This window comes from Phacochoerus africanus, chromosome 4 (assembly GCF_016906955.1).
Source record: "Phacochoerus africanus isolate WHEZ1 chromosome 4, ROS_Pafr_v1, whole genome shotgun sequence".
In the NCBI taxonomy this organism is placed as follows: Eukaryota; Metazoa; Chordata; class Mammalia; order Artiodactyla; family Suidae; genus Phacochoerus; species Phacochoerus africanus.
This window is the reverse complement of record NC_062547.1, coordinates 50738811-50762273: the sequence shown is the minus strand read 5'-3', so window position 1 is coordinate 50762273 and position 23463 is coordinate 50738811. Positions and strand designations below refer to the sequence as shown.

General features: G+C 36.9%; 1 protein-coding gene and 1 pseudogene across 2 annotated transcripts in view; one reads left to right on the top strand and one right to left on the bottom strand.

Annotated features, from left to right (window-relative positions):
* SBF2 (SET binding factor 2) overlaps positions 1–23463 on the bottom strand; it is a 456096-nt gene that overhangs the window by 350158 nt on the left and 82475 nt on the right. For both annotated transcript variants that reach the window (XM_047776309.1, XM_047776310.1), the window contains exon 2: positions 17042–17127. In XM_047776309.1, coding sequence (XP_047632265.1) covers positions 17042–17127 — 86 coding nt within the window. The remainder of the gene's footprint in view (positions 1–17041; positions 17128–23463) is intronic.
* LOC125123879 (calponin-3-like) lies at positions 4422–6902 on the top strand (annotated as a pseudogene).

The following is a 23463-nucleotide window of genomic DNA, read 5'->3' as shown; positions in this document are numbered from 1 at the left end:
TGACCACCTGGCAAGAGTACTTTATACAAACTGATTAAATCATCAAAAAAGGAAGTTGGAATTTGACCAGGAAAACTTAAAGGTCCTTTCCAAACCCTAAGATTACACGACATTTTTTATCATTAGCCCAGTGAAGATTTTAAATGAGGGTCACACTATTATAAGAAGAACCTTTAGAGAAATGTCTACCAATACCTACATCACAACCTACTAGTAAGTCTTTCTATATAAATCTTTGTCAAGCAGGAAAAAAAGGTGAAAGAGAATCACTAAACATTACTGATCTTAAAGGACAAAAAAAACCTTACTTACATATTTCTATATTTTGAAACTAGATAATCTAAAAGAAGGATCAAGTTCATAGATTATATTAAAAGAATAAATCCTTAAATGCTGTATTACGTACATAAATGATTAAGGAGAAAAAAAATCCCTGGTACCAAAAGTACACAGAATCACCTTTTCTCTAGAAGCCTCAAATTGGAAAGCCCTGCATCAGTTAAGCAATTGCCCAGTTACAGAATTAACTTAGCAATACATAAGATTTTTTGTACTTGTACTTAACACGCTTTAATGATAAACTGCAAATGTGTGATGAATCTCTCTACTCTTTCTGCTGTCCTTGAATGGAATACAAAATTTTTTTAAATATTTTATCATATACAAATAGGTTGCACACTAAACGTGTAATCTATTTGATTACAGAAAATTATAACCACAGTCACGTACAACTCACCTGTATGAATAATTCTTAGCTACTTTAAGCCAAGAAACTAGTATCTATCACTACTTCATCATTAAAGACATTTTCTTCAATAATTTGGTAACGTTAAAGTATGTAGTTATAGGAGTTTCCACTGTGGCACAGTGGGTTAAGAATCTGACTGCAGCAGTTCAGGTCATTGTGGAGATGAGGGTTTGATCCCCAGCCTAGCACAGTGGGTTAAAGGATCTGGCATTGCCACATCTCGAGGCACAGGTCACAGCTACGGCTCAGATTCAATCCCTGGCCTAGGAAGGTCCATATTCCATGGGTGTGGCCATAAATTTTTTTTTAATTTTAATAAAAAGTAAGTAGTTACAATTTTCTTGGTAATATTAAAAATATGCAAAATTCTGAAAGCTATTTAAGGAGTTCCCATTGTGGCTCTGCGGTAATCTGACTAGTAACCATGAGGACGCAGGTTCAATCCAGGGCCCTGCTCAGTTGGTTAAGGATCTGGAATTGCCTTGAGCTTCAGTGTAGGTGGCAGACACGTCTTGGGTCCAGCATTGCTGTGGCTATGGCATAGGCCAGCAGCTGCAGCTCTGATTCAACCCCTAGCCTGGAAACTTCCATATGCCATGGGTAAGGCCCAAAACAAGCAAAAAAAAAAGGAAAAAGAAAACTATTTAACCAAGCTTATTTGCTTTCCTTAGACTATTTGCCAAGCAGCAATAGGTAACTGGTTGCTTTGGTTATTTACAAACTAACGGGCTACACTGTTTCTGCCAATGGTTTGTTTCTTATTTGTCTTTTAGGGCTGCACCAGCAGCATATGGAAGTTCCCAGGCTATGGGACGAATTGGAGCTTAGCCTACGGCCTATGCCAGAACCACAGCAATATGGGATCTAGATGCATCTGCGACCTACACCACAGCTCACGGCAACGCCAGATCCATAACCCACTGAGCGAGGCCAGGGATCGAACCCACGTCCTCATGGATGCTATTCGGGTTTGTTAACCACTGAGCCATGACAGGAACTACGGTTTATTATATTTTAATAGTACTTATCACTTCTCATGTACTATATAATTTACTTATTCATTATATTTAGTACCAGTCTCTTATTACTATAAATTTAATTCTAAGAAGACAGATTCTATCTAGTTCACTGCCATACTATCAACACCCATCTCAGTGACTGACATATGTGTCACTTACTATGGTTAAAGTGCTTAGTAACTGTTGAACAACTGCCATTAAATCATAGCCAAATTTTCAAAACGGCTACAAATTTTAAAACAAAGCTCTGGGCAAATGAGCAAACTACAAAAAAAAATAAAAAAGTTGTGTTTTTCATAAGCACTCAGAAGTTAGTACTTTCATAATCTTTATTTTAAAAACCACCAAAAGTTCCCGCCATGACACAGTGAGTTAAGAATCTGACTCCTGTGGCTTGGCTCACTGTGGAGATAAGGGTTTGATTCCTCGGCCTGACTCAGTAGATTAAAGTATCCTGCATTCCTGCAGCTGCAGTATAGGTCCCAGTTGTAGCTCAGATTCAATCCCTGGCCCAGGAACTTCTGTAAGCCATGGGTGCAGCTGTAAAAAATAAAAATAAAAATAAAAACCACCAGATATGAGCCAGCAATTTCACTCCTGGGTTGATATCCAAATAAAACAAAAACACTAATTCAAAAAGTATACACACCCCAATGTTCATAAGCAATTTACAATTGCCAAGATATGGAACACAACCTAAGTGCATCCATTGACAGATGAATGGATATATGGAAGATGTGGTGTGGGTGTGTGTGTCTGTGTGTGTGTGTGTGTGTGTGTGTGTGTGTGTGTACACCATGGAATACTATTCAGCCATTAAAAAGAATGAAATATTGCCACTGCAACATTGATGGACTTGGAGGTATTACACTTAGCAAAATAAATCAGACAAAGACAAATACTGTATGTTATCACTTACATGTGGAATTGAAAAAATAAAACAAAGTAAAACTGGGTCACTTTGCTGTACAGAAGAAATTAACACAACATTATAAATCAACTATCAATTATAATAAAAAAAAATTAAAAGAGAGTTCCCGTTGCAGAGTAGCGGAAATAAATCCCACTAATATCCATGAGGACTTGGGTTCAATTCCCTGGCCTTGCTCAGTGGGTTAAGGATCTGGCGTTGCCATGAGCTGTGGTGTAGGTTGTAGATGCAGCTTGGATCCTGAGTTGTTATAGCTGTGGTGTAGGCCAGCAGCTGTAGCTCTGATTTGACCCCTAGCCTGGGAACTTCCATATGCTGGAGGTGCAGCCCTAAAAAGCAAAAAAAGACAGAGAGAAAGAGAGAGAGAGGAATAGGAAGGAAGGAAGGAAGGAAGGAAGGAAGGAAGGAAGGAAGGAAGCAAGCTTTATCAGAGAATCAAAAGACCAGGGGTGTTTACTATCATCTCAGCCAACAGTAAGTAGCTATATGACCTAGATTTTAATATTTAATTTTTGGTATGAATGAAGATGAATTTCAGAACTGAAAATAAAATTAACTTACCTAAAACTGTCACTTTTCTCTTTAGTTTTCCAAATCTTGAATGTATACAATTTTTTTCCCAACTTATATTTAACATTCTGGATAATTCTTGGCCTAACTTAAAGTATCTTTAAGATAGCCGGAATTAGCTATTTAAAGAGATAAACTTTACTAAGGATTATCTTTATGATTATCTTATGAAATATTGACTCTACTTTTAGCTTTTACTATATTTAAAGAGATGTGAGAAATCATTCTACTATCCCTTTCATAGATATATTTCAGTGCAATGCAATACTAAACCACTGCTGACATAAATACAAAATAGAAAAACTTTCAATTAAGGCGTATATATATATATATATATATATACACACACATATATATATATACACACACATATATATAAATATAATATATAATTATATATATATACACACATATATAAATATAATTATATATATATTATATATATATAATTTCAAGGCATTTCTTGAAGGTAAGGAAAGTCTATTTTCTTCTTGAACGTAAGAAAAAAAATTTCCTATAATAGACACAGCCACATCACTGATAGATTTACAACTAATTCATAAACTTTAATGATTTTTTTCCATTATAGCTGGTTTACAGTGTTCTGTCAATTTTCTACTGTACAGCATGGTGACCCAGTTACACATACATGTATACATTCTTTTTTCTCACATTACCAGGCTCCATCAAAAGTGACTAGACATAGTTCCCAGTGCTACACAGCAGGATCTCATTGCTAATCCATTCCAAAGACAATAGTTTGCATCTATTAACCCAAAGCTCCCAAGTGAAAAATGGGCAAAAGACTTGAGTAGACATTTCTCCAAGGAAGATATACAGATGGCCCATAAGCACATGAAAAAATGCTCAACATCCCTGAATATTAGAGAAATGCAAATCAAAACTACCATAAGATATCACCTCACACCAGTCAGAATGGCCATCATTAATAAGTCCACAAATAACAAATGCTGGAGGGGGTGTGGAGAAAAGGGAACCCTCCTACACTGCTGGTGGGAATGCAAGCTGGTACAACTAATTAATAAACTTTTGAGTTTGTGTGGCACTCTGGAGCTAACCAGGAGGCTCTGTTTTGCTCAGCAGGACCTAGTCCAACTGAGTAGCCGAGACACCATCCACCTCCCCCACCTGGATGTCTCCTGAACAGCCCAGAGGAGCAAGCAACAAGCATCTTGTGGTGGGACCCACACCTTGTGATCGGGAGCAGGGAAGTGAGTGCAAGGAAGCCCCAGAATCCAAGCTTAGCATCTTCCCGCAACCAAAACCATCATGACTCACTTTCAACAACAGCCCTTCCTACAGGCTCTCAGCTGAGATCCAAAACAAGATTGCTTCCAAGTGTGATTATCAGGCAGAAGAAGATCTTTGCAACTGGATATAAGAGGTGACAGTCAAGAGCACTGGCACCAACTTTCAGCTGGGATGGCAAAATCCTCCACGAACTAATAAACAAGCTATAGCCCGGCTTGGTGAAGAAGGACAACAAACTGGCCTCAGCTGGAGAATATGAGCAACTTTACTAAAGCTATTCAGGCTTATGGTAGGAAGTCACGTGACATATTTGAAGCCTATGATCTTTTTTTTTTTTTAACCTCTAGATTATTTTTTTTTATAATTTTTTTTATTTTCCCACTGTACAGCAAGGGGGTCAGGTTATCCTTACATGTATACATTACAATTACATTCTTTCCCCACCCTTTCTTCTGTTGCAACATGAGTATCTAGACAAAGTTCTCAATGCTATTCAGCAGGATCTCCTTGTAAATCTATTCTAAGTTGTGTCTGATAAGCCCAAACTCCCGATCCCTCCCACTCCCTCTCCCTCCCATCAGGCAGCCACAAGTCTCTTCTCCAAGTCCATGATTTTCTTTTCTGAGGAGATGTTCATTTGTGCTGGATATTAGATTCCAGTTATAAGTGATATCATATGGTATTTGTCTTTGTCTTTCTGACTCATTTCACTCAGGATGAGATTCTCTAGTTCCATCCATGTTGCTGCAAATGGCATTATGTCATTCTTTTTATGGCTGAGTAGTATTCCATTGTGTATATATACCACTTCTTCCGAATCCAATCATCTGTCGATGGACATTTGGGTTGTTTCCATGTCTTGGCTATTGTGAATAGTGCTGCAATGAACATGCGGGTGCATGTGTCTCTTTTAAGGAGAGTTTTGTCCAGATAGATGCCCAAGAGTGGGATTGTGGGGTCATATGGAAGTTCTATGTATAGATTTCTAAGGTATCTCCAAACTGTTCTCCATAGTGGCTGTACCAGTTTACATTCCCACCAACAGTGCAGGAGGGTTCCCTTTTCTCCACAGCCCCTCCAGCACGTGTGATTTGTGGATTTATTAATGATGGTCATTCTGACTGGTGTGAGGTGATATCTCATGGTTGTTTTGATTTGCATTTCTCTTATAATCAGCGATGTTGAGCATTTTTTCATGTGTTTGTTGGCCATCTGTATATCTTCCTTGGAGAACAGTCTATTCAGGTCTTTTGCCCATTTTTCCATTGATTGATTGGCTTTTTTGCTGCTGGGTTGTATAAGTTGTTTATATATTCTAGAGATTAAGCCCTTGTCGGTTGCATCATTTGAAACTGTTTTCTCCCATTCTGTAAGTTGTCTTTTTGTTTTCTTTTGGGTTTCCTTTGCTGTGCAAAAGCTTTTCAGTTTGATGAGGTCCCATGGGTTTATTTTTGCTCTGATTTCGATTGCTTTGGGAGACTGACCTGAGAAAATATTCATGAGGTTGATGTCAGAGAGTGTTTTGCCTATGTTTTCTTCTAGGAGTTTGATGGTGTCCTGTCGTATATTTAAGTCTTTCAGCCATTTTGAGTTTATTTTTGTGCATGGTGTGAGGGTGTGCTCTAGTTTCATTGCTTTGCATGCAGCTGTCCAGGTTTCCCAACAATGCTTGCTGAATAGACTTTCTTTTTCCCTGGAGCTTATGATCTTTTTGAGCATGGGAACATGACCCAGGTTCAGACTATGCTGGTGGCCCTAGCAGATATGGCTAAAACAAAAGGATACCATACAACTATTGACATTAGCGTTAAGCATGCAGAAAAACAAGACATTTTGATGTAGGAAAATTAAAAGCTGGTCAAAGTGTAACTGCTTTGCACATGGGAACCAACACATGCGCCAGCCAAGCAGGTACGACAGCCTACGCAACTAGGAGGCATCCTTAGGATCCCCAAATGCAAACTGAAAAACCTTCTGATCAGACCAGGATTAGTCTGCAGATGGGCATGAACAAAGAAGCCAGCCAGCTGGGATGTTAGCACCAAGTACCCGAAGAGACAGCTACAATCAGAAGCTAACATTACAACTTGTGGACAATTCAACAATTTCTCTACAGATGTGTACCAACAAAGTCGCTTCCCGAAAAGGAAAGAGTGTGTATGGTCAAGTTATAAGATCCCAAATACTGTGCTGCTCCCACAGAGTCTGACATTCACAATGGAAGCCAGGAACAGGAACAAATGGGTCGGGAATCAGCGACAGTGATTATCAGGCAGACTAACCACATGAATTCATGGCAACTACCAAGATGACTACCCTAAAGATTATCTATCAATATGGAGACCAAGGCACTGATTATTAGATTCACAGAGGAGCTCAGTTCAGTGAGAAACAAGCTAGCCTTGAGTAACTTTTATCTCGTCTTCCTAAAACATTATTATGCTTATCCTACCTAATGTAAATATTGCCTCTTCCGTAAATATAAATAGCTGCCTTTTAGTGCTGTAACAGTTTAATCCTACAGCATAACCAGTAACTCACAGGTAAAAAGGAAGACTGTGAAAGAGAAATACCCTTGTACAGTCAATTCTTTTATTAAAGATCTATGCATTTCTACAATCCTCTACTTAAAATGGTTATTTCAAACAATAGGAAGATTTTTTGTAACAATTTAGTATGTGGTTTCTACATGGAAGATTAAATTTATGCTTATGGCTAAATGTGGCCTTTACCAACTAAATTTAAGATGTAGCATTTTAGAAATTTACATATCAATGTTTCCATAGTACTGCTTGCTAATTGGTAAAGTCCCAATCAGTGAAAAAAAATTTAAATAAACTTTTAGTTCTCAAGGATTAAAAATTTTTTCTTCAGTAAATATACATGTTTGTGTTCTGTCAACTTAGTAACTTCTTTCCCCTAAAATTTTGTATAGTGGTTATTTTAGTGACTTTTTATAGACGCATAAGTACCACTAGAGGCCACCAAATACTTCACTTTTCAAAACTGACAAGTTTGTTAAGTTATAAGGAAATGACCATATTAATGGCAGTGAAAGTTCCACATGAATACTCAAAGCACAATACAAACTCAAGAAAAATACGTGAACATATTTCATACAGTAAATAGGAAGTCTAAATCCCCAAAGAACTTGATGATCAGAACAAGAACTGGAGTGTAGGGAGATGAACAGTATCAAAATATCATCCTTATATACCACTGAAAATTGACTGTACAACCTAGAGAATTAGTCCTTTCTCTAAATAACTGCTGTCTTTTATAATTAAATCATACATCCATATATAGGTAATATATACTGATAACAGACAAATAAAATTCCAGAATCCAGTATCCTTTCCTTCATATCACAAAGTCTTTCATACATAATGTTTTTATATCTAATGTTGGCTAACACCTATAGCAATTAAAACTTTGATAAATAAATTCTATTGTAAAAGTCGCCACATAGATTTGAATATACCCAAAATTCTGGCTTGATGAAGAAAATCTGGCTCAGCAGAATAGAAAACATCTGAGAAAATTTTGCTCTGAGATCCCAGATGAATTCCTGCTGGAATCTCCTATGTCCCCTCATTTCTTCCAGTCTATTCCTCCTTACTAAAGGTAAATAGCAAAAAATAGAAAGCCCAAGAAGCATCCAGAGATTCTGCAGATCCAGATGAAATCTATGAAACAAAATGGGATTTTTACTATCCAACTATCCACCTTTTTACTTGATGATATACTACTTTTCAAGGGTTTTCAAGTACTTCAGAGAAACTTCATGCAAGCTCTTGGTGTTTTATCTAAAGTTTTTGCTTAACTGAAGGCCGCAAAGATGTTCCCTTAAGTTTTACAAATTCTATAGTTTTACATTTAGTCCATGATCTACCTCAAACTGATTTTTCTACATGATGTGAAGCAGGGGCAAGACTAAATATTTTTCCAAATGGACATTCAATCACTTCAGCAACATCTGTTGAAAACCCTATCTTCTCTGTAATTGAATTACACTGACACCTCTATTTATTAAAAATCTATTTACCAGAATGTGTGGGTTTGCTTCTAGACCGAAGCATGGATCTACATGTCTGTCTTTAAGCCAATACCACATGGTCTTGAGTACTGAGCTCTATAGTATGTCCTGAAACTAGGTAGTGCTAGTCCTCCAACTTTGTTCTTTCTTCTCCAAATTGTTTTGGCTACTTGCTATACAATGTGTCTCAGAGATTCATTCACACCACTAAATAAAGTTCTAGCTCATATTTTTCTAAAAAGTTTTTAATAGTAGTAAAGTAAGCATAACATAAAATTTATCATCTTAACCATTTTTAAACATATAGTTCACTAGTGTTAAGTACTTCACATTGTTTTACAACCAATCTCCAGAACACTTTGCATCTTACAAAACTGAAAATCTCTACCCATGAAACAGTTTCCTATTCTTCCTTCCCCATCCCCAACTCCCACCCATGGCAACCACCATTCAACTTCCCATCACTATGAATTTGACTACTCTAGGTACTTTATTTTGCGACTGCCTTATTTCACTTAGCACAATGTCCTCAACGTTCATCCATGCTGTAGCATATGTTGCCATGTCCTTCATTTTTAAGGCTGAATAACGTTTCACTGTATGTATTTACCACAGTTTCTTTATCCATTTATCTGTCAATGGATACTTGGTTTGCTTTTGGCTATGGTGAATTAATGACACTATGGACTTGTGTGCAAAAACTTATTTTAGAGTCCCTGCTTTCAGTTTTTTTGGGGTTTACATTTATATGCAGAGGTGAAATTGCTAGACAGTAACTGCAAGACAGTAATCTTTTCTCACTTTTTTGAGAAACCACCATACCATTTTCCATGGTAGTTGCACCACCAACAGTGCATAGGACTGTAATTTCTCCGTGTCTTTGTCAATGCTTGTTATTTTCTGTTGGTTTTTTTTTTATATTAGTCATTGTAATAGGTATGAAGCGATATCTCACTGTGTTTCTGATTTGCATTTCCCTAATGATCAGTGATGTTAGCATGTTCATATGCTTGTTAGCCATTTGCTTATCTTCTATTTCATACTTTTTAACAGCTGCATTATATTCTGAGGAATGACTGTGGCACTATTAATTCACTCAGTCACCTATTTATGGACATTTAGGTAGCTTCCAATTTTTCTGCCATGAAAAATTTTACACATGCATATGTACAAGTAACCATAGAAATCAGTCTGTTCAGAATAGTCCCAGTTTATGCATGTTTTCTTATTTCACTACCTTTCACTGTCAAAAGCATTCGAGTTTGAATAATATATGTTTATCTGAATGTGAGTTCAGCTACAGGACAAATTGCTACAAGTAAAATTAAGCAAGAACTACATTTGATTAAACATTCCTGGCTATTTGTTACCAGAACCCACTCCACATTAGAAGCCTGGTATTAGAAAGAGATACCAAAATACAGCTTAGCTCTGTTTAAGACATGAAGGCAATACACTTAGATTATAGGATCTGCAGAAAACGATGATCAAAGGCATGACTAGGATTCAGGTACAAAAGACTTAGAGAATAGTCTTCATCACTTCCCAGAGAAAACAAAACACACACACAAATGAAAACTGAATCTTACAGAAAGTGTGTAGTAAGGGGCCACAAAAACAAAATAAAAAAAAAAAGGAAAAAATAAGAGAATTAACTAAGATTAAGAGGAAAATCAGCATAATGAAGAATGCTGAATTTTCTCAAACACCAAATGTGTGGGGTTTTTTCCCCAATACCAACAATTCAACTCAGTTATGACACAAACTTCCCAGAGACAGTGCAAAGCTCACAATCAAGGGATCGGGGCTCAGCCCCATGAAACTGCCCTGATTTCAGATGCCAGCTACAAAAGGGCCGTCCAAGTTATCCACACTTCTGCCTGCAGACTACAAATTCAGGGGTTCACATGACTGCCCCCTTAGGTTCAATAATTCGTAGAAAAGTTCACAAAGCTCAGGAAAACACTTTATCTACATTTACCAGTTACTGTAAAGGCTATAACTCAAAAACAACCAAAGAGAAGAGATGTGATAAGTCAAGGTGCAGAAGGTGGGCATGGCCCAGAGCTTCCAGGCCTCCTCCAAGCCCACGACCTTCCCAGCATATCAATGTGTCCACCACTTTGGAAGATCTCCATACCCTGCCATGTAGGGGGTTTTTATGAGAGTGTCATTAGGTAGACATGACTGATTAGCTCATTGGCCACTGGTGAGTGAACTCAATCTCCAGCCTCTCTCCTTTCCCCAACGGGGCGGAAATTTCCAACACTCCAGTCACATGGTTGATTCCCGTGGAACACCAGCTCCCTTCATGAAGCTAAATAGGCTTCCTGAAACCCATAAGCCATCTCATTAGCAAAGCAAAGATAGTTAGTTCCAAAGACTTCAGAAATTTTGTGCCAGGAAATGAGACAGAGATTAAATATATATATATTTTTTTATTTTACTAGGAAGACTGAATTAGTGGTGTCAAAAAGTAAAGTGGTCAAGGAGAATAAAGATAAGGGAAAAGAACTTTGAATTCAGCAAGAATCTGAATTTGGCAAACCACACTCCCACCCACTCTACTGCCACTAATTAGACTTCAAGCAAGTAAGAAGAAAAAAGCTTGTCTTGTTCTAGACACTATGGCTTCAAGATTTATCTATTATAACATCTAGTATTTACCTTAGTATTCAGAAAATATTAATAAACTTCAACTCTGAGATTTCAGAATGGAGAGGATATAAACTATACTTCAGACCTCTGAGATGTGGGTAAGATGGGTGTAAGACATGAAAGTGGATGGCATGAAATCATAACACTATAGCTTATTAAAATATTAATAGGCAAATTAGCTGATAATAGCCCTGTAGGAAAAGCAATATTATCAGAAACGTAAATTAACTTTGCTCAAGATTTTAAAGTTTCAGATCCCATATCTTTCCACGGTGCCACACTAAACTTTTATAGACATAAGAGCCAACAAATTAAGAGGAATCATTTGAAATATTTTATAATGAAGAAATAAGATATCAGCTAAACGGATAAAGTCAAGAACAGATTTTTTTTTTTTTAAGCTAATACTTGGGATCAATGGAAACTGAAGAAGAGAACAAGGAGTTGAAAGTTTAAAAGTGTAGAACCCACAGCAGCGATATGACAATTACATGAGAGATGAGCAGCAGTATTTCATGTAGTAAGAGGGCAAAGCTGTTTGCAAACAACATGAATTTGCAGTAGGTTAGGCTTGTGTACTATAGTTCTTCATCTTCTTCAGGAAGTTCCCTATGGCGTCCAAGTTACCAGGTATAGCAGAACCCCAGCATGACAAGAAAAGCTTGTCTGAGGTGGTTCTGAGAACAGACCATGCAGACTGGGTAGGTGAAAGATTCTCCAGCATAACTGAGCCTATCAGAACTGTGAGTAACTGGAAGTCTAGTACAGTATGACAAACCACGTGAGTAAGCATTGAGGAATGTGAGAAGAGAAACACCAAGATTGACTGTCTTCCACCTCAGAGATGTTGAGAACCCTCTATATTCCATCAGGCTCCTATCTGCCATGCAGTTTTATTACTCAAAGAGACAACTGCTTCTTTGGAAAAAGGAAATAAAAATGTGAGCTCAAACTACCACTTTCTATCTTAACCTCTATTTATGGCCACTTTCTTTATCATGAACATAACTGTAAAAGTCTGTTTTTGTAGTCCTTAGTATGTTTCAAAAGCCATATCTTCATACTTCATAGCAACATTCTTGTTTTCAGCCTCAAATCTATGCAAGATCAAGAGTTTTTCCGCACGTCCTTTACATCAACTTTAAAAGTGAATTCATCACCAAGTACCCTACCTCAACAGAAGCTTCAGATGCTACCTATAGTATCTTCACTGGTATCTTTTATAATTATATTTTTTTAATTTTTAGCTGTCTCCTTGTATTTTTCAAATCTCTCTGGCTAGGAAAGGACCCTGTCTATCTTTATTCTAAATAATTACTTATACAGCTAGTTTTTTATACTCATATGTAGGACCTACACTTTCATTTATTATATTTAATCCTCTTATCTATAAAGGGCCCATAACTCCAGCAAATCTTTGTGAACTCTGATTTTGTCATCCAATATGTTCACTACCTTCCTCATCCTCCTTTCACTCATATTCTTCCACAAAGGGGGAAAAATTTTCTTCCATACTCTCTACACTCTGTTCCCTGACCAAACAGTATTTACATTTACATCTAGGTCAGACAGACAACTGTGAGCTCATTTTCAGAATCCAATGCATTTTAAACAGCTTAAAGAATTAAAGCATTACAATACCTATATTGACTTCTCTTCCCTCAAACAGCTTTCTATACTAAGGCTACTTCTCCTCTGTTACAACTGCAGAATACTGAATACAGATTTTTTTTTACCTCGTCTCCCCAAACTATATTTACAATTATAGAAAACTGGATTCGTAGTGAAGGTAGTCAAATCACTAGTCTATAATTTAAATAACTGAATATCTTAAGAACTTCAAATTCATACGTTCTAACTAAATGTTTAATCCTCTTTTACTCAAGCCATTAACATTTTTTATCACATTTTTAGCCTTCTTAAAAAAAAAAATCGGAAAGACCTATGAATGCCTCAATGCAGGCATTCCCTAGTGAAGACTGTGGCACATTTTCTGAATTGTGATATAAAAAAAATTCACTTTTGGAAGTTTCCTTATGGCCCAGCAGGTTAAGGATCCAGCATTGCCACAACTGTGGTGCGGGTTCAAGTCTCTGGCCCAGGAACTTCCACATGCTGTAGGTGTGGAAAAAAAAGAATTCACTTCTGAAACAGGGCATCTTTTAAAAGAGCTAGTGCCTAAACAATACAACTTTGTTGATGCCCCAAACCAAGCCAATAAAAACATTTCTTCCCATGATCAGAAATAGATTGTTAGCCATAGAATGCCTCTGCAAAACAATTCTTAAATTTTCTTTGAAATATTGTCACTAAAATTAACTGAAACTTTATTTATATGACTGTCTGTGGTTTCCATGTATGCCTAAAAGGCACAAGAAAAAGATAAAAATATCCCAGAATTGGAAAAGCAGTCATTATGTTTGGTTTAGCTTATTTTCATATTTTTATTTTTAAAAACCACTCAAATTAAAGTTTAGCATTTCTCAATAGAAGAAAAGAAAGAGAAGGCAATTTCTTTACACAAAAGCAGAAAGACTAAATTCAGTATCCTCTAAATTAAGTTTGGGATTTGACTTATTAGTGAATAAATGTCTAAAATCCTTTCCCATAAGTCAGTCTTCAGGCTGAACATACTTTTCATTTAGAATTTAAATACATCAAATATATGTTGTGTGGGCAGGAGAGATGGCAAAAGAAAATAATTTCAATATAATACTAAGTCAGAACCCAGGTTTACCCTAGATAAAACAAATAAATAAAGTTGGTTTTCTAATAACACAACATTCTTTTAGCATTTCTGAACTTCAGTTCTTCCAAAGTATAGAATCCTGTTTTCAGATTTACACAAAAATACAAATGCTGGAGTTTCCATTGTGGGTCAGCGGTAATGAATCTGACTAGTATCCATGAGAATACAGGTTCAATCCCTGGCCTCACTCTGTGGGTTAAGGATCCAGTGTTGCTGTGAGCTGTGGTGCAGGTCGCAGACACAGCTTGGATCTCTTGCTGCTGTGGCTGTGGCGCCGGCCAGCAGCTGCAAGCTTCGATTTAACCCCTAGCCAGGGAACATCCATATGCTGCATGTGTGGTCCTAAAAAGCAATCAATCAATCAATCAATGAAATGCATATGATAACCATAGCTTAAAGTGCCACTCTCAGAACAGTCTCAGACCTTAGCTAATACAAAGAGTCAAAAGACCTGGGTTTGAATCCTAGCTCTGCTGCATCTTAGCTGTTAGACCACAGTGAAATTGTTTAAACTTCCTAATCCTCAATTTACCTACCTTTAAATTAGATACACTACCTCCAATCATCTAATTTGTGGGTTCATCATAATTTATCAATCATATACAACTATTAATATTAACATTAATGCCATATGCTAAAAGGTTGTCCCACTACCACCACCTTGGAAGGGGTAAGGTTTTTTCCCACGTATATCATCAGAAAAGGGTCACTACCACCCTGGAATCAACAAACCACTTAGGGACTGAGCTAGATCACCTTAATTGGACTAAAATTTTAATAAGCCTATCTCTGGTCTTAAAGCTGTAGGAGTTGCTCTAGATGACACAGTATACCACAGTTACTCAAGTTATTGCTGTTAATATGCAGAATAGTTGCACATTTCTAACAAAGTATAGCACAAAGCAGTATCTAATAAGACAACAAAAATTTAAGAGTTAATGATTCTATTCTGTTTTAAAAACAGGCTTTGATAAACAAATTTATTCTATACCTGACAAAGCACAAAAGACATGAGAGGATCAGAATTGTCATCAATTACAGAATTGTCATCAATTACAGAAAAAATTGTCATCAATTACAGAAAAAAGAAAATCCCAACATAATCCAGCAGGATCAAATATTCCTTTTTTTATTTTTATTTATTTATTTATTTATTTATTTATTTGCTTTTTAGGGCCACCCCTGTGGCATATGGAAGTTCCCAGGCTAGGGTTTGAGTCGAGCTACAGCTGCCAACCTATGCCACAGCCACAGCAACACAGGATCCGAGCCATATCTGCGAACTACACCACAGCTCATGGCAACACCAGATCCTTAACCCACTGAGGGAGGCCTGGGATTGAACCTGCATCCTCATGGACACCTGTCGGATTTGTAACCTGCTAGCATATGGGACCTCACTCAGTAGGTTAAAGATCCCGCAGTGCTGTGAGCTATGGTGTAGGTCACAGACACGGCTCAGATCTAGCATTGCTGTGGCTGTGGTGTAGGCCGGCAGCTGCAACTCCAATTCGACCCCTAGCCTGGGAACTCCCATATGCGATAGGTGCAGCCCTAAAAAAGAAGGAAAAAAAAAAAAGAAAATATATAACTTTCAAATCAACATCAGCTTTATGCCTAATAAATATTTCTGATCCATGCTAACAAGAGAATGAACAATTCTTCTTGGGGTGGGGGGTGTTGTAATATGTTAAACAAACACCAACAGTGGTATCAAGATAATAACATAAATAAGAAACCTCATTTATTGAGCACTTACTTTACGGCAAACACTGTTCTAAGCATTTTATCTGTATTTTCCCATTTTATCTTTGCATGATATCAGCATTGTCATTATTCTCATTTTACAGACGAAGACTCTGCTGCTCAAGAAGTTAAATGACTTGTCAAACAAAAGTCATAATGTACAACTGGGATTTCAACATAAGCAGTCTATTCTTCACTGTCATATCACAGCAAATGTTTTCTCAACAAGAAATACTTTAAAGAACACTGCTCAGGAGCTCCTGTCGTGGCTCAGTGGTTAACAAACCTGACTAGGAACCATGAAGTTGCAGGTTCGATCCCTGGCCTCGCTCAGTGGGTTAAGGATCTGGCATTGCTGTGAGCTGTGGTGTAGGTCGCAGACGCGGCTTGGATCTGGCACTGCTGTGGCTGTGGTGCAGGCTGGAGGCTACAGCTCTGATTAGACCCCTAGCCTGGGAACCTCCCATGTGCCACGGGTGCGGCCCTAGTAAAAGACAAAAAAAAAAAATTAAAAAAAAAAGAAAAAGAACACTGCTCATATGTGTGTGTAAGCAAACACACACACAATGTAAATGAACACACACACATACATACACACACACTATACACACTCTCCAAACGTTATAGTCATAGTGAAAAATACTTTACTGAGCATCTTTTCAGTCTCTCATTTTACCACCATAGATCCACCGCCAGATAGAATGTCCTGGTCATCGTAAATTATGCTCAACCATTAAATTCCTTTAAAATGGCTGACAAAAAATAAAGCAGTTAAATGGCACTATTACAAAGCAACACACAAGAAACTAGAAAGAAAGAAACTAGAAAGAAAGAATTCAGATTTTGTAACTAGAAAGAAAGAATTCAGATTTTGATTTCAAGAACAAACTCAAAACCATGATTGGTCACTATTAAACCAAACTTTGGTTTTATTTGAAGTTTTTCACTAAAGCAATGACCTAGAAATTTTCATGAAAAAAATAATAATAAATATTTGATTAGTGATACACTATCCCTGAAACTACAAGGCTAAGATTTTACTAAAGAATTAGAGGGATTTTTCAGTTCCAGGTACATAAAAATCATTATTTTCATCTTTAATATTAAAGGGAAGTTTAAATGGAAAAAGAACAGTAAAACAGGCATTCCAGAATCAATATATACAAAGGTTACTGTATTGGGAAGATTATTTCTAATAATGTATTACAGTTAAATCACCAAATTATTTAAAAGGAACTGTAACACAAATATAACTATAAATGTAACATGAAAAATATCATTATAAAAGTACAATAATATAGTATCAACTTACCAATTCAATTCCCTGTGGAAAAGGTGTATCATCCCAGTCCTTCTGCGGAAATCTCTGGATTATTTTCCCCAGACCTGCTCCTGACCCTAAATAAAATCAAAGTGAGTTCAGTTATAGAATACTTAAAAATCTGAATACTCTCTCATTATATAAATACGTATTTCTAAATGAATACTTGTTGAATAGGTTAATATACTGATTAAATATTTTCAAGTTTAAAGGGTATAAAACTACCTTCTAAACATAATACTGAAATGATAGGCAATCCCTATCCTTTGTCCAAAGAGTGACATATACGAAAAGCTAGGAAAAATAGACAGAGGCATGGAAATATGGGATCTCCACAACATGGAAGTAAGTGCCCTTTGTTCCCAATAAAGAAAGCAATCTTCTTAGTAACTCCAGTTGAAATTTAAGAAGAACTTTTCTATGTAGACAAAGTAATTTTAAGTGACAAATGAAATGGTCCTGTAAGCACTAAGCTTCATTTGTGGGTTATAAGCACTGTTCTGGGTTAAATAAAGATTTTTAGAATGGCCTGGAAACTTGACCACTGGCTAGGCAGTGTTTCTCAACAACAGCACTACGATATTTTGGGCCAGATAATTCCATTGTGTGTGTGTGTGTGTGTGTGTGTGTGTGGCTGGGGGTGGGGGTGTTGGAGGCAGGGGGAGGAGAGCAATCCTGTGCATTATAGGATATTCAGCAACATCCTTAGCTTCAACCCACTAGAAGTTATTGGCATCCCATCACCACCACCAAGTTGTTACAACCAAAAATGTCTCCAAGTCATTGCCAAACGTGCTCTGAGGGGGGCAAAAATGCCCCCGCTTGAAAACAACTGGTCTATATCATTATTGTTATAAAATTACCCTGTGACACTAAAAACCAGAACAACTTGAAATTGAATTCTGGGGATGTAATCTGTGAGTAATTTGGGGCTGGAAAGTACATGTTAGATCTAAATTGCTTTTTGCCATACTTTTAAAAGAGCTTCATGTGCTTGCATATTCTACATATTGTTCCAACTCACTGTGAAGTAAAAGGAGCATTCTGATTATTTCTACATTAAACTTAAAGAAACCTTAACATGTGATTTGATTTTTAAAAAATCATCCACTATCATCTCTCAATCCTCATCCCCATGAATATAACTCCCCCTTGCCCTCACCAGATTTCAATCACTATGACCAAATTCTTACCTTTAAAAGATAAATGGAAAGTTAAATTCATTTTTATTGACCAACTCATAACCATGTTCTAAAACTGAGACAACATGTGAAAAAGACAAAATAAAAACATTCTCAATTAAAATTAATAACGTCTGCTGGTCAGTAACTCTTCATATTCCCATCATTATAGAGGAATGAAGTATTTCATGAAGACTAAACTAAACTGAAAATGATTTATCACAAGCACTCAGTTTTCAAAAATCCACCTCAAGCATCACCACTCCTTACGCCACTTCAAAGCTAATTCAGCGCATTTACTAGGGGAATTCCCTGGTGGTGCAGCCAGTTAAGGATGCAGTGCTGTCACTGCTATGGTTCTGGTCACTGCTATTTAAAAAAAAAAAGGAGTTCCCGTCGTGGCGCAGTGGTTAACGAACCCGACTGGGAACCATGACGTTGCGGGTTCGGTCCCTGCCCTTGCTCAGTGGGTTAACGATCCAGCGTTGCCGTGAGCTGTGGTGTAGGTTGTAGAGGCGGCTCGGATCCCGCGTTGCTGTGGCTCTGGCGTAGGCCGGTGGCTACAGCTCCAATTCAACCCCTAGCCCAGGAACCTCCATATGCCGAGGGAGCGGCCCAAGGAAATAGCAAAAAGACAAAAAAAAAAAAAAAAGTACTAGGTCCTGGAGATACACAATGAAAAAGACATGGCCCTATCCTCAAGGTACTGATAAGCTATTAGAAGAAACAGAAAAATGAACCGATAATTTCAGTATATCATGGTAAGTATAATGATAGAAGAGAACCTAACCCAACGTAGCAGAGAATCCATGGAAAACTTCACAGACGAAATGACAGCAAGCTTTTTGTTCCTTCAGTAACAAGCATCTAGCATACTGAATGTTTGGCACTTAGTTCATACTGGCTAAATGTTTATTTTAATAGATTCGATAATATTGACAGAAATTGTTTTAAGCTTACATCTCCTCTGTCTTTTTAAACGGAGATAATTGCATGTTATTTATCTCACCATATTTAACCAGGTGTCCCTATATTGTTTATTCAGTTCTGAAAGTCATAACTCATGCACTGCAGGTGCAGGCTCAGGAAATATTTTATCAGATTAATTTTAAATGTTATCATATTCATAATTGCAGGAAATTTTTTGAATACATAAAAATATAAAGAAATCACCCATAATCCCACACCTGAAGACAATTGCTATTAATGTTTGGATTTTATCCTAGGCTTTTTTCACACAATGTATTTTTTTCATCAGAATTGAGAAAATACTAAGCCTAGCTTTGTAGATTGGTTTATTATTAATCTTTTATAGCAGGCCTTTGTAATGTACATTTACTATTTTTCCCTATTATAAATAATACTATGAAAGGTATCTTTCTATATAAATCTTTCCCCTCATTTCACTTTTGCCTAGAAAAATTCTTAGATATACTGGATCAAAGAATATAAAAGTTTTGAAGACACACAAAGCCAAAGGGCCCACCGGAAAGATACAATTTTCTATATTCTGTGTATAAGAATGAGACTGTCATTTTCATTACATCCTCACCAATAACTGCTACTTTAAAATTTGTTTTAGTTACCTCCACTTTGATAAGTGGAAAGTTCCTCTTAAGCAGAAGCACAACTTCCAAAAGTCTGTCAGGAGCAATATATTATTTATTGACTTCATAATGATATGCAGTCTTTCAATAACATGAAAATTTAGTTTGAAATGTGGATGTAACATTTATAAGTGCACAAAGAAATATGATTCATGTGTGATAAGACTTTGTTATATGATAATGTTACTTGAAAATGGAAATTAGGTTAGAAAAAGGCAAAAATAAAAATGGTAAATTGATATATCACTACAAGTAAAATGTGGAAAAATCCACAATAACTTGGTTTTGAATATCAAATATATAAATTGATGCAGCTAACAACTTTAAGGAACTTAAGAAAATATTATACAAAAGTAAACAAACTGTGTCTGATTCTTGTTTCTTGGATTTTAAGAGTTTAGTCTGATTGTTTAAACTTATTTCCCAAGGTTATATAATTTATCTAAAACCAATCTTGTAGGAAGTACTGGTTGTATTTAAGAATGCTGACAAGGAGTTCCCTCCTGGCTCAGCAGGTTCAGGACCCAGCAGTGTTACCGCTGTGGCTCTGGTTACAGTTGTGACACAGGTTTGATACCTGGCCCAGAGAATTTTCATATACCATAAGTGCAGCCACAAAAAAAGAATGCTGACAAAATAACATTTTATACTAAGGAGCAAGCCACACTGAGGGAAGATTGTTCTAGAGTCAAATGTCCACCTGTGGACTGATTCTAATGTCCAGAAGTGAAGGAGGTCATGTAAATCAGAGTGGCTGTGAAAGCAGCTCCTATTTTCACTATTATTAAATGGGGCTATTTAATAATGGCGATTAGGGGGGGAGAGAGAAAAATTCCTCAAAAGAAACGGAACCACTTCCTAAAAAGGAGAGGTGCTAGGCAAACAAAATTGTTTGTTCACTGCACTGCATGTGGCTAAATTGAGGGGGAAAAAAAGAGGGCAGTTACTAGTCAGGGCCTTCATGTTTTCCTCTCCAGCCCCTTTTCTTCCACTCCATCATAAATCAAGAAACATGATGACTAGATAGAGTTCGTATTTAATAAAGGAGACCATCAGCATGATACCAGTACATTTGGAAATAGCTTTCTTTGAAAAAAGTGCAAAAGCTAGACAAACTGCCCCCAAAAATTTCAGGAAGAGTGAGGAAATACTGGCGTGATCAGGCACACTTTTCCCTCTTTTTTGTGAGGTAATTAGCTTTCCCTTGGGCCCTGGTAGGGCTGCCATACCACGCAGCCCAGCCATAAGGATTAACAAGTGACCTGGGATGACCCAACCATTCATCATCCCCCTGGCAAGTTGACTGTTCTAGCCGTACAGATGACCCCAGGAGAGTCAAACAGTATTCTTGGGGGTTGTTAAGTCTGTGTGCTGTAGGTGTGGAGTTGCCAGTATATGGGGAAGAAGTTTGACTGTAGAAGTGAAGACTGAGTAGGAGTTAATTAAATGAAGAAATGTAACACTCTGCTCTATACAGAACAGGTGCTTGATACTTGTCGATTGCACCAACAGACAAAAATTAATCATTTAAATGCATTGTGTATGCTTAAAGTGCAAATGTACAAAATATACACTACTTGGTTTAACAGACTTTGAACCTTGAAAATACTACTCTAACACACAACTCACTAAATCTTCCATATGTTTATCTGAACAACTAGATCAGTGGTTTTCTACACAAGACTTGCCACCCACATCCCCTCTCTATCAAAAACAGCACCACCCACAGTTCAATGAAAGGCAGCAGCCACGTTCAGAAGCACACGGTCCTACCTCTCCTCTCACCAACCAGACAGAAATTATGAAATCATTCATTCATTTATTACATATACTACTACTTGTGTGTCTCACCTCACCAGAATGAAAGCAGTAATTTAGGTTTGCTTTTGCTTACTGATGTATCCCAGGCATTTAGAACAATTACCCTTATATATTAGACACTCAGTAAAATACTTATTGAGTCTATGAATAGGCAAGGGCATCTATGAACTGGTAAGCAACTTATGACCAGAGTGACCTGACTATAAAAGGTATCCTAGACAAATCAGATTCCTCTGCCAGGAAACTGTGAAGAGAAGAAATAAGAGACTAAAGCAGCTAAAAAGATGTATCAAGACTTGCAAGCTCAGGCAACCAAAGGAGATCATGTATAAAAGCCAGTTACAGAACAGTGGAAATCTTGGCAGAGAACTGCCAGCAGAAACAGGTTAGCAGTACACGCATAGAAAGTAGCAGAAACGACACAGGAGAAAGGCTGTGTAGCTGGCTAAGTTCTATCCCCAGTAAACCCTGGTAGGACTGTAGGGTGTGTCATCAAACTTCTCAAGTACTCTTATAATATTCCTCCCTATATTCCTTGTCAACAAAGAGTCCAAATTAGAACATACTTAAGAGGGACCCTGACAAATCAAGCTCTTTCAAACTGGTAAAAGGTCGGGGGAAAAAAATCACATTAAAAGATGTAGTCAGAAAACTTTTTTAAAAAAGTAAGTAGCACGTACGAGAACTTTCTCCAAATATGTGAAGAGGTATCATATGGAAGAACACAGAGCGGAGCAAACTAGAGCCAATATCTTTAATTCAGAGGGGATATTTCTGAGTGAGTAAAAGGGAAGAAACTTCTGAGAACTATCAAAAACTTTTGGGAATTATCAAAAAACAGAATTAATTGCCACAGAAAGCAATGATTATAATGAGTTTTAGTACAAGTTACCAGTTTTTGTGGTCTGAAAATCAGGCAGAATGGTAAGAGGACAAATCCCCAGAAAATCTGGTAAGTAGACTGCTACTGTAATTCATTTATTCAACAATAATACAATGTGGCCTTGTGTTAGGTGCTAAGGATAAAACTTGCACTGAGGATATTTAAAGCTTGAATTGAGGTGTTTGGAATACAAATGAAAGGACAGAGGTAGGCACAGTATAACAATGAGTAAAGATTGGGGAAGAAAACAAGATTGTTAAGAAATCAGGTCATGTGGTTGATTTCTAGTTTTATGACATTTTGATCAGAGAAGATACTTGAAATAATTTCTATACTCTTAATTTTGTTGAGGTTAGCTTTGTGCCTCAGTATGTGATCAATTCTTGAGAATGTTCCATGTGCACTTGAGAAGAAGGTATATTCTGATTTTTTTGGATGTAATGTCCCAAAAATGTCGATTAAGTCTAACTTTTCTATTGTTTCCTTAAGAATCTCTGTTGTTTTATTGATTTAGGGACTGGGAGCTTGGGGTAAATAGATGCAGAATGTTGCCTTCGGTGGATTAGCAATGGCATCCTGCTGTGTAGCACTGGGACCTCTGTCTAGTCGCTTATGATGGAACACATAATGTGAAAAAGAAGAATGTGCAGATGTAAGTGTAACTGGGTCACCATGCTGTACATTAGAAAATATATATATAAAAATAAGTGTTTAAAAAAAAGAAATCAGGTCATGAGTAATAAAATCAAGGATCAAAAACTTAAAAATCCCAATTTTGGAAGAGATATTTCTTTCTATTTTGACATAATAGCAGCATCATTAAAGTCCAATGATGAGAAACGTAAGTTCTTGAGAAGCCAAATAAAGTAATAAGTAACAGCATATTCAAAAGAAAAATCTTAGAAGGAGATATTTTTTCAT